The sequence below is a fragment of the Dipodomys merriami genome, unplaced genomic scaffold, assembly GCF_024711535.1.
Source record: "Dipodomys merriami isolate MVZ:Mamm:240054 unplaced genomic scaffold, mDipMer1.0.p SCAF_19, whole genome shotgun sequence".
Lineage (NCBI taxonomy): Eukaryota > Metazoa > Chordata > Mammalia > Rodentia > Heteromyidae > Dipodomys > Dipodomys merriami.
In genome coordinates, this window is record NW_027203270.1 from 10,808,348 (window position 1) to 10,827,225 (window position 18,878).

Sequence of the window (18,878 nt, forward strand, 5' to 3'; positions counted from 1 at the left end):
CACTCACTGAGTCCTGGCCCCACCTTCTGCCCACAGAGGACAGGTGGTATCTGGGATTGTTCAGTATCACCCAATCCAACTGTCTAGCACAGAGAAGGAGGCAGACTCAGAAGTATTAAAGCATCTTTCCTTCACCTTTCATTCTGACAGTGGACAGGGAAACAGGACTCAAGGGATAAGGGTTAGCAGGGAGAAGGAGTTCCTTCTAGGAGATCTGATGACAGGTGAGGGAGGAGCCGAGCTAAAGCACTAAAGTAGGGATGCAGAGTTCTCCCTGAGCAGAAGGTGTACCCTGGAATGTCCTGTATACCTTGGATACAGTCCACCTGCCCCCTCAGGGACCAACTAACACCCACTCAGGCCAGTTTATGTTGGGGAGGTATATGTTCACACTATTTGGGAGTGGGGGGGGGCTGGTCGTGGGGCTTGAACTCTGGGCCTGGGCACTGTCCCCCAGCTCTTCAGCTCAAGGCTAGCACGCTACCACTTGAGCCACAGCACCACTTTCAGTTTTCTGGTGGTTTATGGGAGGTAAGAGTCTCGTGGACTTTCCTGTCTAGGCTGCCTTTGAATATGATCCTCAGATTTCAGCCTCCTGAGTAGCTAGGATTACATGCATGAGCCAGCAACGCCCAACTCATACTGTTTTCTTTATGTGTGTGCATGCATCAGTATTGGAGCTTGAACTCAAGGCCTTAATATCTCACTTGGTTTTCTTGCTCATAGCTCTTGCTCTTGAGATGCAAGTCCAGTATCTTGCTGGCAAATTAGAGATGGAATCTTGTAGCCTTTCTGCAGGGGATAGCTTTGAACCAAGATCCTTCAGGTCTTGACCTGAAGTAGCTAGACTTACCTATTTCCTTACCTTCTACAGCTTTGCACATGTAGGTCCCTCCAATTAAGATTGCCTTTCCTCTCTCTTCACCCTGGGACTCACTATTCCCCACTACTCTGCCATCCTCTTTTCTCCCCCTCACAAACAGCTCTATATGACTGTTTCTCTGTGCCCTGGATAGACTGTGGGCCTCTTAACCACACTGTCTCCAGCTACTTTCTGCCTCCTCATTGGACTTTAGCTCAGCAAAGGCTGGCACTGCACCCCAACACCCTAATGTTCAATGCACAGCTCCATTACGGGCACTCAGATTTGTTGAATGAGTAGATGGGATGTGTAGATAGACAGGCACTAATTTTCCTTGGAAAGTCTTATGGTTTCAGTTAGCAAAAGCAGGAACATATTCATCTCTCCCAGAGAAGCTCTTAACCTTTCCTGCCCCTCCTTCACCCAGTGCCCACATCTACCCTCACATGGACCCTACCACGTATGTGATAAGAACAAAGGGCTCTCCCCTTGACTCCAGAGAGACTCCAGAGACTCCAGAGTCGCTCTGGATATGCTGCTGTAGGTTGTTTAGATTTTAAAAGGCAACAGATGGAGATCAGTAATAGAGCACTTGCCTAGCATGTAACAGGTTCAATCTCCATCATGGCAAAAATAGGTAATAAATAAAAAGACAACAGATATTAGGGATATATTATCTGGGGACAAGGGAGTTTACAAGGCTAAACTCCTTCCTTCTCTCCCTCCCTTCCTTCCTTCCCTTTTTTGAGATAGGGTTTGTCTCACTATGTACCCCAAGTATATCGCCCTGCCTCGGCCTCTTGAGTGCTGGGACTGCAGATGTGTACCACCACAGCCAGCTGGTCTCCCTCCCCTTTTCCTAGATAAGGTTAATGAAGGCTATTTTAGGAAAGCAGGTTCTGTGTGGAGCGTTTCTAAGACAATATAAGAATAACAGCCAGGAGTCACAGTCATAGATGACTTCAATTCTCCCCAGAACTCCCCAAGAGGACATTTCTAAAGAAGCCCATCTTAAAATCCAGATATCGGGCTGGGAAGGTGGCTCAGTGGTAGAGCGCTTGCCTTGCATGCCTGAGGCCCTGGGTTCAATTCCCCAGCACCACATAAGCAAAAAGAAAAAAGCCGGAAGTGGAGCTATGGCTCTAGTGGTAGAGCGCTAGCCTTGAGCTGAAGAGCTGAGGGACAGCGCCCAGGCCCAGAGTTCAGGCCCCACGACCGGACAAAAAAAAAAAAAAAATCCAGATATCCTAAGCTCCAGAATGATCTTTGACCTCCTATCACAGTACAGTAGACCGTACTATGGTCCTTGTATTACTGAAGAGAAAGGCAGAATCAGCATAGAAGTGACTTTCCCAACAAGCCACAGAGGCAGGATTCCACACCTGGGCAATTTAGTACCACTTGAAGTCACTGCCCTTCAGCCTCAAGGTCTGCTTTGCTGCTTAGATTCAAAACTGAGAGACGACAAAGTTGAGCACAGCCTCAGACCTAGGCGAGACAGGGCTTCTTCCAAGATCCTATTCTAAACAGTTTATTTTTTTTTTTGAGAGCTCAAAAAGTCAGTTTATTTGCAATATGATGTGATTAAACAGCTTCCCATCCTCCCTTCCCATCCTCCCTCCTCCCCACCCAATCCTCCCCCCCAAGTTGTAAAGTTCGTTTTCGACGTGACAACTTGTACTTCTCATAAAGAGCTTATTTTTCAGCAGAAAAGAACCACTGTTTTGTCCACTTTATTGCTCAGATGCAGAAACACAGAGCCTAGAGAAGAGCAGACTATGGCAATGGCTGGCAGGGTGCGGCCTCTTTCATCCCTGAGGGCCAAGTCTCCAAATCCATCATGGGGAATCACTAGCCAGCCTCCACATGCTCTCATGTGGGCCTTGGTGCTGTGTAGACAGTTTGGAGACAGGGGTTGGGGGCACAGGCCTGGGAAGATCCCCAGTGGGCCCTGCGCGGGGGGGAGGGGAGGGTTGTAGTACAACATATAGTCTCTCTTGGCCCAGCAGTAGGAAGAAGCCCAGTGGTTTTGCATATGCTGGGAGCAGGGACACCAATCCCTTCCCAGGGGCCTCTGGAGGGCAATGGGGTAGGGGGCTGGGATCAGGCAACAGACAAAGAGCCACCTGCTCTCCTCCTGGCTCTCCCTTGTTTCAGGCTCCCTGCTGTTGTCCTAGTGACAGGGGATGCCCTGTGGCTCCCTGGCCCCCAGCCCCCACCCCAGCCTGCCTGCTCTGCCCCAAGCATATTACAGACTCTACACTGCAAAGAACAAGCTGGAATCAGGCCGAGCCTCCATTCTCTGCCAAAATTCTACCTTTCATGCCAGGGCCAGACAGGCTAGACAATGCAGGGGAGGGAGGGGAGGGTCACTGCAACCCTAATAATGAGGCTTCAGGGACTGGAGGATGACTAGAGGGGATAGAGATGGGGCGGGCTGACTGGGCCGCAGAATGCATGCAGGATACCTTTCCATCACCACCCAGCACCTGGGAAGATGAAGAAAAGGGCAAAGGCTGGTGTGGGAGTAAGGCACAGGAGGAGGGGAGTGGGGGCAGAGAGAGGAAGAAAGGGACAGAGAGCCAGAGGGAGGGAGATCAAGTGCAGAGAAGGCAGAAGGTACCATCACTTCAGAATGAGGTTGGGGGCTTCTAAGTAAGGCCATACCCCTCCAGCAGGGTAACAAGGAGCCAGGTAAAATCAGCCAACAACTAGAGTTTGTATCATTTAAGGTAAACAGCTCTAGCCCCAAAGGCTTTATCTGTGGAGTGGAAGCACTCCCAGGGCAGAGCACCAGGGCCTGGTCTCACATGCCTCATATTTTGTAGGGGGAGGGATGGGGTTGGTTATGGGGCTTGAACTCAGGGCCTGAGCACTGTCCCTGAGCTCTTTTGCTCAAGGCTAGAGCTCTGCCACTTTGAGCTACAGCACCACTTCTGGTTTTTGATAAGAGTCTCATGGAGGGCTGGGAATTTGGCTCAGTGGTAGAGTGCTTGCCTCGCATGCATGAGGCCCTGGGTTCAATTCCTTAGCACCACATAAACAGAAAAAAGCAGGAAGTGGCACTGTGGCTCAGGTGGTAGGGCACTAGCCTTGAGCTGAAGAGCTGAGGGACAGCACCCAGGTCCAGAGTTCAGCCCCTATGACTGACCAAAAAAAAAGTCTCATGGACTTTCCTGCCTGGGCTGGCTTTAAACCTCAGATCTCAGCCTCCTGAGTAGCTAGGTTTACAGGCATGAGTTACCAGCACCAGACTTTCCACTGGTGTAACTTGAATGAATAGAGGGGATACCTTTTCCTACCTACCCTTGGCCTCCATCTGCCCTGCTGGGGGGTGGGGGGCGGGGAATGGGAATGACATCACACTAGCACTGTGGTTTGGCGTTCTGAGGGGAAAGAGCTCTGTAAATGCAAGTTCCCTGTTAATAACGTGCTGAAGCTCCTGAATCAGCCCTCCCTCCCTCGAGTACTGCATGGCCTGGATTGGCCCATTTAGTGGGGCGCTTTCCGGGTGAGGTGGGGCTGGTCTGGCGGTGGTCATGGCAGCTGGTGGGCTATGAATAGGGCTGGTCCCAGCAGGGAGTCAGGCGCTGGGGAGGGTCCTGAGCTCCCTCTAAGAGGGTCTGGTGTGGTCTGTGGGAGGTTGGAGGTGTCAAAACCACATTCAGTCTGCAGAGAGAGAGAGGGGTTGGCCCTCCCACATCTCCCGCCCACCTGCCTCAGGCTTGAAAAGAGCTTCAAGAGGCTCCAAGGGGACTTTTAATCCCACCAGTGCCCAACCCCTAATCCTCTAGGTCACTAGCTGTCCCCAGTCTAAGGCTGGCCACACACACACACACACACACACACACACACACACACACACACACACACACACACACACACACACACACACACGCAGTCTCCCTTCTCCTCTGCTCTGCCACCTAGTCTGGGGAAATTACCCACAACATTTTCTCAGCGTGGCTGCCTTCTGGAACTTCTTCCCACTCCCTGGGACAAAGTGGGGAAGAAATCCAGCATCCTCAGCTGCTGTGTGCCATTTGAGACAATTCATTCAACCACACCACCTCCAATTCTCCATCAATGAAACAGTAGGAGTGCTCCCTCGGGGAAATGGAAGGTGGGCATATCCATCCATGTGGACAGATACAAACAAATTATATGTTAAAAAGGGGCTGAAGAAGAGAAAGCCCTAGCCCATTCAGCGTGGGAGAGCAGCTGATCTCTCTTGCATCCTGGTACAGCCAAAAGGCAGATGGGAAATTTGGGGTCAAGATGAGGTATCTCCATATGGGGAATGAGAGTTGTGGTATCAGAGGGACCTAGTGGTAGTAGAGACAAGGGACAGCAGGTTAAGAACTCATAAATCAGAGGCCAAATATTTAGCAGGACCTCAGTGACTTTCAAACTATGCTACAGAGTTCTAGAGGTTGTGGGGCTTCAAAGGCCAGCAGCAGAATCAAGGAAATTGCTCAGCAACTCTGAATCTGTCTGTCCACTGGCCCTCATCTAGAGCCCAGGTGAACAACAATGTAACATCTGTGAGATATCTGCTATGTTCAGGTGCTCACTTAAGTCATTATCTACCTTAGTTTTCCTGGGACCTACATGGTTTACAACTTTTCTCCAAACACAATTATTAATAGCCTCCCTTGATTCTGTGTCCTAACTTGGCTATTAAGTAATAGAGTTTCCCCCCTCCCCATTTTAAGCCTCACAATGACTCTATGAGGTAGAGACTATGATCCGATCCATGGGGGTGCAGGGAATGGGGGATGGAGCCACAGCTACGAGTAGAATTACTCAAATTTGATCAGATGGTAACTGTTTCCAGTTAAAATTCATGCCCAGGTAGAAAAGCCTGGAGCCCAGCCCCCCCTCTTCTTGTGACTAGTATCCTGCAGTTAAAATGAGTTTGAGAGACCTGAGTCCAGTCCTATCATCTATCCATCCAACACCAGCACACTTATTCTGTAGATGGGAAATAGATGCAGAGAATAAAAGGAGTGAAAGAAAACAGCTCAAGGTCAGAAAAGTGAGTTAGTGGGGTTAGAGATAATTTGCGGTCCTTCCACTGGGCTCACTGACTTCAGCCTTTCCTCTTTTCTTTCTCCCTCTTGTTCCATTGTATCAAACAAAGTCCCTGTGTGTGTTGTGGAACTTGAGGCCCAAGAAAGTATGTGAGGTAAGGGTTCTGGGGGCCCCTCTTCAAGGGGTACAATGCAAGAAACCACAGTGAGGGCTCTACAAGGCATTTGCAGTGGAGAAACCTATCTGCTTTCGTTCAATCCAGCATCTGACCAAAGTGTCTTTTCACACAGCACACTTCAAGGAATACTCTTTAGGAGAAATGACGAATCCATAGTAAAGACTTGTTTCCCGTTGTGTGAAACCTAGCCCCTTTGTCAAAAGGCTAGGACCCAGCCTTTTGCCTCCAGTTCATGAATAGCACAGGCTCTCAAGGTAGCTGACAAAAGCTGTATGCTGCAGTCTTCCAGCAGAGCTAGAAGTCTGTGGGATCCACAAGGTTGACTGGGGACACCTGGTCCCAGGAGAGGCTGAGTAATCAGTGAGTGGCCTAATGGGGCCAGTGAGCTGAGCTCTCTGGGAAGGAACCCTACTGGAGCTGGGATTTGCCTGCTCAGCACCCAGGACAGCAGCCTTGCTTCTCCCCTCCCGGCTGCAGGCCAGCAAATCTGGCCAGCAGCAATGAAGCATAAGAGGGGGAAACCCCGTTTATTTCATATCTATCATAGATTTGTGATTTGCACAAGCTGTATTTCCAGGACAAGACAATATCTGCTTCCTGCTTCTAGCGCTTGAATTCTCTCTCTAGAGAAAATTCTTTCTCTCTCCTGCATCCAGAGAGTCCCAGGGTCCTCAAAGAAGGTTGTGAACACTGGAAATGAGGCAGAGGCAGCTCCTGGAACTGTCATCCTGTGAAGACTTCTGGGTTCTGGGAGGAGGGAGACCTAACATTGGGGACAGCCTCCCTTTCCCACTGTCTCCTGTCTGTCCACTGAGGCAGAATGAGCCCTGGGAAAGGAGCACAGGTTGCATGCTGGGACAGGTTAGGTACAGAGCCTTGTTGCCATGACTCATCTTCAGGCTCCTTGCATGGTTACTCAGCTACTGAGCGGAGCAGAACTAAAGAGGCTGCCCAGGGGTTTATGACTCAGTAGAGCTGTCCCTACCCAGCAGCCAGAGCCTACCAGGGAGCCCTGGCCCATTCATGGATATTTACAGCCCCATAAATTAGGTCCAGGCTGCAGCTGCTGAGGTCAGGAGGCACTTGGAAGGGAGCAGAGCTTTCTCTTCCACTTCTCCTTCCTTGCAAATGAGGATGCTAATCCTCCTCAGACAAATACCATTCATGCCCTTCCCTTGACCTTCTCCCCCTCCACACACACACACACACACACACACACACACACACACACACACACACACACACACACACACACACACACACACTTTGCAAAACGTTTTCACAAATCTCTATTTTCATTCTCACACCAACCCTAGATTGTGTGACTAGTGCCACAAACAGATAAGGAGCGGCTATCCAGGTGAGAACAGGCACTGAGGAGCCTACTCCTGCTCTGACATGAACAAGGAGTGAATTCCCAAAGGCCTGAAGCCCCCTTGGGAGGCGAAGGGCAGTGGTCAGAAAACTACATTCTGATCTGGCCTCTCCAGATGGAGGCACAAGGGGCCTGGTGCTCCTGTTCCCCTGAGGTTTGGCTAGGCTTATTCAATGACTCCCAGCTGTATTACTTCTGCTCTCCCAGATGCCAGTGACAGAGATTCAGGACCCACAAGGGATTGGTCTCAAGGCCCCAAGCCAGGCTCTCAAGCATCCCTCCTCCTACTGAACCCCAGGGGTTAGAGCTAGCAGGCCAGTTAAGGACTCAAATCATTCTGCCCAGGCAAAGAAGGGGGCATCCTGGATTGAATCCAGGCTGGTTGAGTGGCTACACAAAGCATTTCCAGAAACCTACCTACTCTCCCCCAACACTTGAAAGGGGAGGAGAAGGAGGAGATTCAGATCTTTCTCGAATGTGTGAAGATGAGACGAGTGGGTACGGAGGAGTGGAGGTCAGCCTCCCTCCCCACCATGCCCTCCCCAGAAAATCCCATTTCCCTCCCTCAGTGCCATCCTAAGGCCTCCCAGGCATGAACAAAGCAGCAAGCCCTGAGGAGAGGTAGGGGTTGTGAATCAGAGACAGTTCCTTTGGGTACGAGCAACAGATGTAGTGCCCAGTCTGACTCATCAAGCCCAGCTTGTCAGGGCCCCCAGGGACTGAAGACATAAAAGTTTTGAGGGAGCAGCAGAAAGGGAATGAGGGAAGTAGTGGTAGTAGGTTGGAGTGGGGAGGGGAATCTGATATCTGCCAGGTCTTACCCCATTAGCCTCAATACTTGTCCCCCTGTTGCCTCTCTTGGAAGCCCCCAAAGGTTCAGCTGATCCCTCAATACAGAGAAAGCCAAGAGATCCAGGAAGGTGGTAGGGAAAAGGAAGTGGGAGAGAGCCCAAGAGTAGACAGGCAGAATGAATGGTCTTAGACAATCTCTTCACCTCCTGTGGACTTGCTACCTCCTGCTAGAAGACACTCAGAAGTCCTGGGGACAAGTGCATCTGCTGTAGAGGCTTCTTATTGTTCTGTGCCATTGGGCATCTCCTCAGGCCCTAGTTTCTTCCTCTGTAAAGAGAAGGCACAACACCTCACCCTGAAGGGCCTCTGAGAAATCCACACACACGATGACAGATGGATGGATGGATGTGCCAACAGTAGACACTCCGTGTTTGCTCCCTCTAAGAAATTTTTGTGCCTGGTGCTGACGGCTCACACCTGTAATCCTAGCTACTCAGGAGGCTGAGCTCTGAGGATCGCAGTTCAAAGCCAGCCCAGGCAGGAAAATCCATGAGATGCTTATCTCCAAGTAATTATCAGAAAACTGGAAGTGGAGCTGTGCCTGAAAGTAATGAAGCACTATCCTTGAGAAAAAAGAGCTCAGGGACAGGGCACAAGCCCAGAGTTCAAACCCTATGACTGACAAAAAAAAGAATATTTTTTTAATGTGTGCTGGTCCTGGGGCTTGAACTCAGGACTTTCTTTTACTCAAGGCTAGTACTCTACCACTTGGGCTCTCAGAGCTCTACTTCCAGCTTTTTGGGGGATAGTTTCTTGGAGATAAGAGTCCCACAAACTTTTCTGCCCAGGGCTGGGAAATTGGCTCAGTGGCAGAGCGCTTGCCTTGCATGCCTGAGGTGCTGGGTTCGATTCCTCAGCACCACATAAGCAAAAAGAAAAAAGCCAGAAGTGGTGCTGTGGCTCAAGTGGTAGAGTACTAGCCTTGAGCTGAAGAGCTGAGGGACAGTGCCCAAGCCCAGAGTTCAGGCCCCACGACTGGACCAAAAAAAAAAAAAAAAAAAAAAAAAACTTTTCTGCCCAGGCTGGCTTTGAAGCATGATCCTCAGATCTCAAGCCTAGTAAGTAGCAAGGGTTACAGATATGAGCCATTGGCACCTAGCCCCTCAAACAAAATTTTACCTACTCAGACCTATACCTTGCTTCCAAAAAAAGTTGGAGACTAGACATGATACAGAGACTGTAATCCCATCACTCACAGAGGCTGAAACAGAAGGGTCACTCTGAGGGCAGTCTGGGCTATGCAGCAAAGGCCCTGTCAAAAACTAAATAGAGAAGGAAGAAGGCTTAGGGGTTAACCCTAGCTCATTTCCATAACACAAAACAGGGCCCTAGGTCCAATCTCACCATTGGCCAGTAATGAAAGGTCCAGCAGGAATTGCCAAATGGGAGGCAGAGAAGAGGCCTGGCCCAGCCCACCTCAAAGGCAAACACCTCATTCTTACTTTCAACCTCTATGAGGCAGGGGGACAAGTCAGGAAAGCAAAGGAGTATCGCTGACAACCACACTCTCCTGGCAACTTTCACCCAAAACCTCCTCTCCTTTGCCTCAGGAAAGTTCAGGTGGGAGGGTGGTTCCCAGTTTCTGCCTTAGCAAAAGCAGCTTAGTTTCCCAGGAAGGAAGGAAACTAGATTGAGACTGTGGACACTGGTTCAAGATCTGGGCCTATGAAATCCCCATGACCTTGTGGAAACAGCGTTTATTTGATCCCAGTAACATGTGGCAATATTTGTCAGGTGCTCACAACCTGCTGGTCCAAATACTATGGTATCTATGGCCTAATCCTCACAAGGCTCAGGCAGGAATTATCCTAGACAGTTACAGGGAGACATCTGAGACTCGCGAGGCTGCCTGGTTTGCCTACTGTTTGACATCTAGTGGGAGCAGGGTAAGAACTCAGTTCAGACTGTCCTCCTGACCACCTCCTTCTTCTTCCTGCCTTTCTTGGTCACCACTCAAGGTGGTGTAAGCAAATAGGAGTGCAGGGCCAGTGACAAGGACACAGGAGCTCTGACACTCACTCTGGACCTTTCATTAGTGACCAAGTCACCTCAGAAGGTCACTGACCTTTACTTATTTGCAAAATGAACAGACTGGACAAGATGTTTCCACTGGCCTTCTAATAACCTATGATTCTTGAGGGGTCAGCAGCCACAGTATAGGCGCAGGACAATATGAGCCTAGCAGCACCATGGCCAGGGTCTGCTCCTGGAGAGGCTATTTTAATCCAAGATGGCACCTGCAGGGCTTAGATCAATCTATCATTCACTCAAATTTGTATGGACCTAATGTGTATCAGGCAGGTAGTATACAAGCTGGAATCCCTTGGGCCCCCTGCTTATGTCTATTTTGTGTCAGTGGACAAGGATAGAACTATTTCCAGCATGGCTGATAGGGTGGCTCAAATAGAAGCCAGCAGGGAAAGCTGGCTTTGTGGTACAGGGAAGTCCCTGGCTTCAAGGGTCCTAGAGGCCACGTGTTTAAGGGGTTAGGGGTGAAGAGCTGGAGGAAGGAATTCCAATTAAACTCATGGCTTTACCCCTCTTTGGGAATCCTACTCCATTGGCTAATCACATGTTTTGAGAGCTATGGTCCATGCTGTTATCTCTGAGCAGGTGTTTTCTCTATGGATGCTCACTAATCCATTCAGCAATTTCATCCGAACCTCTACTTGGCTCCCAGAACTCCCCCTAAGTCAGCTTACAGGAATTTTATGAATAAGGTAGGTGTCAGGGCCAGGCCAGCAGAAGATCCCTCAGGCTGTAGGGAAAGGGAGCTGGATAGGGCATACGCTGGGGAGAAAGAAAGCCAAAAAATCCTCTGGGCCTAGAAGTGGCTCTCTTGCTCAGCGGCCTTCTCCACAAGGGTCCAGGTGTCTTTTCTAGGAAAGAAGGATTCACAGTCTACCAGGAGTTAATGTTCATTAGGAATCAGATACTGCAAAGGGAGTTTCCAAGTCCAGTTAATTCTCAGTCACCCTGAAGTTAAAGATCACCACCCCCATCTTACAAGAGAGCAAACAGGCTCAGAGTGATCATACAATCGCCTCAGTTACAAAGTTGGTAAGACTGGAACCCAGATCCAAAGTACTGCCCCGAATAGCCCATCAAAGCTTCCCCATGCTCTGTCTGCGGCATAATGTAATAATGTCATTGGGAATGTCAATGCAGACTTCCTGTGGGTGGGGATGGGGGGTAGAGGGGTGGGGGTAGGGAAGGGACTAGCAAAGTTAGAGTCTCCTGGAGTCTGGGAAATTCATGTTCCCTAGTGGGAAAGGGACACAACCAAATGATTTCTAAAGGTTTCCTTTTCTCTCTTACTTTTTTGAGTTCAAAAGCAATTGTGCTTTGTTGATTTAACAGAACTCTGCTCTAAACCCTTTTTCTTCGTTAAATGTTGAAAGATCTTAGAATCCCACCCCTACCCCCCTCATTTTTAGGCTTTGAACTCAGGGCCTTGGCTTGCTTGTTTTGTTATGTTATTGTGCTACAATAACAGATTTAATTGATAGCAACTTTATCATTACTGTTATGATGAAGTGATGAAATAGAACCCAGGGCTTCCTGCACACTAAGCAAGCATTCCACATACCCACCCTATGACAACTTTAAGACCTAAATATTTAGGAAAAACCACGAAGATGCCAAAGATAAGACCCTTTAAGGAGAAGCTGGGCAACAAACACAGGAGACACCTGAGAAACCCGCTGGTGGACTTTGGGTTTCCCGCCTGTGCAGACTTTGCAGCCCACAGGGATGTAAAAGAGAAGGAGTGGCATGGATCGGCCTTCTTACATCCCCTGGTGAGCAGACCAAATGCCACAATGACTGTGGGGCCAGGGGCATTTCTGAAGTGCTGGCTCACCTGCTTTTCTCAATTCCAGTCACCACAAAAGACATGCTAGAAGGATGACCACCTAGGTATAGTTTCTTTCTTAGAATTAATTTTGTCTAACCAGAATGACTTCTAGGCTTCTAGTCCTTGGGGTCCAGTTAGCTTCATACTACACAAGGCTATGAAACACAATGAAGAACCATAGAGCCTGGAAGAAGTTGGTCCAATCCCTTCCCTCCCAGGATGGAGAGGGAGGGCATGCCAACTGGTTATAGTCTCCCAGGCCACTGACCTCTGGAAGGTGAACTCGAGTACCAGGCTTGTGATGAATGTCCTGTCTCTGTGCCACTGTTCCATCATCGAGGAAGAAATGTCGAGAGGACTGACTGCACTTCCTTTCCCGTGTGCACTCAACTTACCTTTGCCAAATCTTACTTTTAGTCAGACTCAGAAAAAGAGGCAGGAATAACATGCTGTCCTGAGGCACATGCTCCTTGAGGGTTCATACGTACTCTTTCTTGAGCTCTGTGAGCTGTCAAAAGAGCAACATCTGCCAGAGGTGAAAGTCATGCTCAGGAGCAGCTCGCCTCAAACACAAGGAGATGCCCTCTGCCATACCCTAGCACCTCCCTGCAGCTGGATTTTATGGACCAACAGCTAAACATTGAATGCCTCACATTCTCTCTGCTTGGAATTGCTCTCCAGTTCCAAATTCTTCCCGCTAAAAGTTCTCCATTCACCCAAATGGTTTCTTTTAAAATGTAAACACAGGGGCTTGGAAGGTGGCTCAGTAGTAGAACGCTTACCTTGCATGCCGAGGCCCTGGGTTCGATTCCTCAGCACCACATAAGCAAAAAGAAAAAAGCCAGAAGTGGGCTGTGGCTCAAGTGGTAGAGCGCTAGCCTTGAGCTGAAGAGCTGAGGGACAGTGCCCAGGCCCAGAGTTCAGGCCCCATGACCGGAACCCCCCCAAAAATGTAAACACACACACACACACACACACACACACACACACACACACGAACTGGCAAAGGAAATTGGCTAAATGTGAAAGACAAAGAAAAAGCACGATACACTTTGTTCTAAGTTCTGATTCTAAATTTGGCAGGAGGTGTGAAGGGTTGGCTACTTGGTTGTAGTGGCAGTGTAGCTCCCTCCTGCCTCAGGGCATCAGGCCAGGGGTTTCTGGCCTTTGTTGGGGGCCAGAGGGAGAGTGGGTGGCATTAGAAACTAAGAGAGATGCTCTCTCTTGTCAGGACAGTGATAATCAGTGCTCTATAGCCAGCCCTCATGCAGAACTAGCCCCAAATTCTCACCTGAGACCTGTGGTGTCTTTCCTCCTGCAATCCCAGGTGTTCAGTCTCATTCAAGCCTTTACATCTAGCTGGCTCCTCAAATTCAACTTGTCTGGAGCCAGAGGTTGCTTGCCAACCCTTCCCCCACTTCTACTTTTCCCTTTCCTGGTAAGTTCAAAATCTGTTAGATATGTGGCACCTCTCAGCTAGCCAGGTCATTAACTATCTTCCCATTCTCCTTTTTCTATACTTTTTCTATCTTTACTTTTTCATTATTACCTTGTAAGTCAAGGTATCCCATGCCTTGGCTAAGTGTCTCCCAAAAGTTAACATGTTAAAGGCCTGCTCCCCAGCTTGGAGCTATTGGGAATCAGTGAAAGCTTTAAGAGATGGCTAAGAAAGAAGTCTTTAGACCACCAGGGGTGTATCCTAAAGGAGACGGTGGAAACTTAGTCTCTCCCTCTCTGTGCTGTGGCCGTAAGGTGAATGACTTTTGCTGTATCACAAGCTTTTGCCATGATATGTTCCCTTGTCACATGGCCAAGCAACCACAGATTTAAACCCCCAAAGGTATGAGCTAAAGCAAACCTTTCTCTTCATAATCTGACTGTCTCAAGTGTTTATTATAGTCACAGAAAGCTGACTAATACGTCTTTCCATTCGCTGCAGCAAGCCCCTGGCTAGCTTCTCTCATCCCTACAATCCCCAAACAACTCTGCTAAAAACCTTTCAAAGGGAAGGGGTGTTGTAGCTCAAGTGGTAGAGCGCTCGCCTTGAGCTGAAGAGCTGAGGGACAGCGCCCAGGCCCAGAGTTCAAGCCCCACAGCCGACAAAAAAGAAAAAAGAAATGCTGTAATTTTGCCGGGCGCTGGTGGCTCACGCCTGTAATCCTAGCTACTCAGGAGGCTGAGATCTGAGGATCGCGGTTCAAAGCCAGCCCCGGCAGGAGAGACCGTGAGACTCCTATCTCCAATAAACCACCAGAAAACCGGAAGTGGTGCTGTAGCTCAAGTGGTAGAGCGCTCGCCTTGAGCTGAAGAGCTGAGGGACAGCGCCCAGGCCCAGAGTTCAAGCCCCACGACCGACAAAAAAAAAAAAAAAAAAAAAAAAAAAACCTTTCAAAGGCTTCCCTTGACTATAGCAGAGATCTGGATCATATTTTCACCTTTTTTCATATTTATCTCTCTCTGTAACCCAACACCTTCTACTGGTCCAAATATACTGATAATCTTAAAGCTGCACAAAGTTCATGGTACAATCATTCCCACAGCAGGACTGCAGTGTTCACTATTCCCTCACACTAGGATATCTCTTACCTCCCCCGTTCCTGCACCATGGGTTAAAAGAGTGAAAAGGAAATACAGAGTAGCACCTGAGAACCAAAAGAGAATCATTTCCTTGGTGAAGGTCAAATGTCCACCTCCGGCTCAATGCCAACACATGGCACTCCCAATTCCATTCCCTACATTAAGACTCCAGGCACTGCAAATAATCACATGCTATTTTTCACTTGTAACCTCTCAGCCCTCCCCATTCTGGTAGCCCAGAACTACAGAAACAAAATCAGTCTTTAAAGCCCAAATCAGCTCCCCCAGCCCCCACTCAAGGATGGCAGAGATTTTCCACTTCAGTGATGGCCAGGGACCTTCCATGGTGGAGGTAGGTAGAAAGACAGGCAGCTAGATGGTTAACCTAAACCCATCCCCCACCTCTCCAGCTTCCCTCCTGCTGCAACAGAAAACTTCCTAGGCATTCAGTACAATTTCTACATTGTGTAAACCCAGCTATTGTACAGCAGGAGTTGTGAGGAGGGAGGAAGGGATTCTCTCAGAGGAGCCCAAGGCCTCCTCCTAATACCTGGAGCACAGTGTTGCTCAGCCTGAGATGCACCAAGCCACGCCCCCACCTGACGTCATCATTTCAGGAGCACAGAGCTAGGGAAGCCCACGCAAGCAGGGAGACTGAGACTGATTTCAGGGAGGACTGGGGGGGGGGGGGGGAGGTTGTTAACTGCTCACATACCTGATCAAACAGGACTTTCCAGTGCTGGTAGAGAGGGAGGCCATGCAGAAGAGAAAGAGAAGAGAAAGACACATATCACCAAGGTCTCTGCAGCCCCTTAAGGTTTCTGACAGCCTCCAGCTGCTGCCTAGGAGTCAGAAATAGCCTCAAGGATGGGCAGCAAGAGCCCAGGGAAAACCCGGGGGAAGACCCCCTCCCCCAAATGAGCAACAGGGAACTCACAGTAGGGGGTTGGAATGGGGGCTAGCCAGATGAGTGTCCCTGGTGGGAGGCAGTTCCTTAGAGGGACACAGATGCTTGCCTGCAACTGGTAACTTCTGCGTTCAAAAGCTCAGGCCCTCTGTGGGGCCAGGAACTCACCCCTAGGTAATCACTGACATTTTTGCTGGCAGTTTTGTTTTGTGTTGTTGTAGGAGTGGGGAAGGAAGTTTCCCAATTCCTTTCTGACGCTAAGTCTAAGTGGTGAGTAGAGGAGAGTCTATAGGGCCGGAAGGAAGTGATAGGTTTAACCACAGAAGGCAGAAAGAGGTGAAACTCCCAGCCCTATCCAGATTTGCTGGCTTAGGTTTTGCAGGTCGGGTAGCCCTGGTTCCACGTCCATCTCTCTCCACTGAAGGAGGGAGGGGGCAGGGCAAGGGGCCTATGCCTAGTTTTGCCACCCATACCTGCTGGTTAACCCAGGATGGGAGAAGCCTAAGCAACTCTAGCTCCCACAGTTTGCCAGTGCTGGATCCTTGGACTCCAGGACCGGCGTGTCGGAGACCCCAGCGGCAGATGGCAGGAAAGCCCTCTGGGGGGGAACCCCTCCTCCCTCCCTCCCCTCCCCTCTCCTCCCCCCAGGGCCCGGTCCGAGGCAGCAGCGCTGAGGTCTCGGTGGAGCGCCCGAGCCCTCTCCAGGGAGCAAACCCGCTCCCCACACTCCAATCCCTGTCCCGGCCCGGCGGAGGGATGGGGACCAGTTTGAATTCCAAACAGTGTGGCGTCAGGGCAGGTTGCCGGGGGCGGGAGCTGATGTGGGAGCAGGGAAAGGGGGTCCCCAGATAGGTCTGCGTAGCGGGGGGGGGGGGGCGGGAGCTCTGCGGCGGCAGAGCTGGGCTGGTGGAGTCCGCAGGTCGCGAGGGGGAGGGCAGGGGGAGCCACGGCCGTGACGCGGCCGCCTCTGCAGGCAGGCGCCGCGTCCCGGGCACTGCACCAGCGCGGGGAGGGGGTAGGAGCGCGGGGAGGGGGGGGCAGCAGCGCGGGGAGGGGGTAGGAGCGCGGGGAGGGGGGCTAAGAGCGCGGGGAGGGGGGCAGCAGCGCGGGGAGGGGGTAGGAGCGCGGGGAGGGGGACTAAGAGCGCGGGGAGGGGGGCAGCAGCGCGGGGAGGGGGTAGGAGCGCGGGGAGGGGGGCAGCAGCGCGGGGAGGGGAGCTAAGAGCGCGGGGAGGGGGGGCAGCAGCGCGGGGAGGGGGTAGGAGCGCGGGGAGGGGGGCTAAGAGCGCGGGGAGGGGGCAGCAGCGCGGGGAGGGGGGTAAGAGCGCGGGAGGGGGGCAGCAGCGCGGGGGGGGGTAGGAGCGCGGGGAGGGGGTAGGAGCGCGGGGAGGGGGGATAAGAGCGCAGGGGGGGCAGCAGCTCGGGGAGGGGGGATAGGAGCGCGGGGGGGGCAGCAGCGCGGGGAGGGGGGGCAGCAGCGCGGGCCCACAGGTCCCGGGCTCCACCGGTCCCGGGCTCCACCGCCGGGGCTGCGTCCCGCAGGGGAAGCCCGGGCGGGGGAGGGGAGGCGCGCGCGTGCATGTCCGGGGAGCCCGGTGGTCCCCAGCCCAGCCTCCCCGGGCTCGCCGCGAGGACCCGGTGAAATCCCCGGCGCTCCCGCATCACCTTGAAACCTCCAAGTTACCGGGTGCGGGGAGCCGGGGAGGCTTCCCACCTGGCGCCCCCCAGAAAGTTTGCGCGGCGCGGCAGGGGGGCACTCACGTCGTCGGGCGCCGCGGGCAGCCGCTCCTCAGCGTCGGGTTCCAGCTCCTCGATGCGCTCCGCCTCGGCGCCGGCGGCCACGGCGGGGCCGGGGCTGGGGTGCTCGCCCATGGCCACGGGGTGGGGGCTCCGGCGCCGGCGGCGGCGCTCGTCCCGGGGCGCCGGGCTAACTTTGCGCCGCGGCGGCCGCGCCGCTCCGGGAGCTCCGTGCGCGCCTGGCCGCCCCCGCGCCAGTCCCGCCGCCCGCGCCCGCCCCCATGGCCCTGGCGACGGCCACCGCGGGACGCCGGGCCCGCCGCCGCCAAACTTCGCGCTCGCCTCGCCGTACGGCGCCGCCGGCCTCCGCCTCCGCCGCGGCCCCGCGCCTGGCTCTGAGGCGAGGGCGCCCTTGGGCCGGCCCGGCCCCGCCGCTCCCCGCACTCCCTTCCCGCTCCGCGCGGCCCCCGCTCTGCGCCCGAGTCTCCACCTCCCCGCGGACTCCTCCGGGGCGGCGCGCGGGCGGGGGCGGGGCTGCTCGCGGGGCGCGGGGGGCCCCCGCCCCACCCCACCCGGACGCCACCGCCCGGGCCCGAGCCGCGCTGCCCGGGGGAGGAGGGAAGGAGGGCTGCGGCGGGGCTGGCGGGGGCGGGGGGGGGGCGGATGAGGGTGCCCGGCCTGGGCAGGGGTGGGGACTGCGTTGCCCTCCACCCCATTACCATTCGCTTCCACTGCCGGGGTGAAGATCGCGATCGCCCCGAGGCAGCGGCAGTTTGAGTATTGGAGGCAGAAGCCAGGTTTTCACTCTTTGGCAACCTCAGGGTTAATTAACTAGGAAGGATTCGGGGCGGGATGTTGTGAGGATTGGGTTCCCCACCACCACCGCTCCTGCCTCTGTTCACCCAGATTCTGGGAGGTCCAAGGAAAAACCTAGATACTGGAGAAGTCAGATAAGGGGGGAGGGAGGAGATCTCTCTGAGACCCCCAAACCCTAAACCTTGCCCTTCCTATAACCCAAAGGCCTGAGACTCTGCCCAGGCTTCCGTCGGACCACGTGCAGCCCAGGAGAGTGCCCAACCTGGGGGAAAGGGCGATGTAGAAACTAAAAACAAAAACCGCTTAAGGGATCTTTTACATCCTGGGAACGCTGCCCCCCACTCACCCCCTAAGCAGAGGCTCTGTCTGTAACTGGTACCAGTGGCTCACTGGGACAGGTGCCCAGTTCTGCATGGAAGTCTCAGGGTCTCACTCCTGATGAGATCTCACAATCAGACCCCCACTCTTGATGAACCCAGCCCTTCCCGCCCCCTGCCCCTTCTGCCCCTTCCGGTACCACCTGGGCCTCTCTCAACTTCCAGTCAGAAACGGGCTCCTTCTGTTTGCGAAAGTTGTGATGCATGCTCTCGGCTTTGTCAGGCAAACACATAACCGCATAACACAGTCCTGGGATCCAACCTGTGACCATCTCCCCCAGCTCTGACTGCTCCCCTTGAACACAGAA

General features: G+C 52.7%; 1 protein-coding gene across 2 annotated transcripts in view; it reads right to left on the reverse strand.

The window, feature by feature from the left end:
• Positions 1-17,512, reverse strand: part of Rhbdl3 (rhomboid like 3) — a 55,711-nt gene extending 38,199 nt beyond the window's left edge. The window contains exons 1-2 of one of the 2 annotated variants that reach the window (XM_070027230.1): positions 17,402-17,512; positions 15,450-15,473 (exon numbers count right to left, since the gene is read on the reverse strand). In XM_070027230.1, the coding sequence (XP_069883331.1) occupies positions 15,450-15,473; positions 17,402-17,512 (135 nt within the window). The remainder of the gene's footprint in view (positions 1-15,449; positions 15,474-17,401) is intronic. The other variant, XM_070027231.1, reaches the window with a different exon arrangement.
• Positions 17,513-18,878: the final 1,366 nt, after the last annotated feature.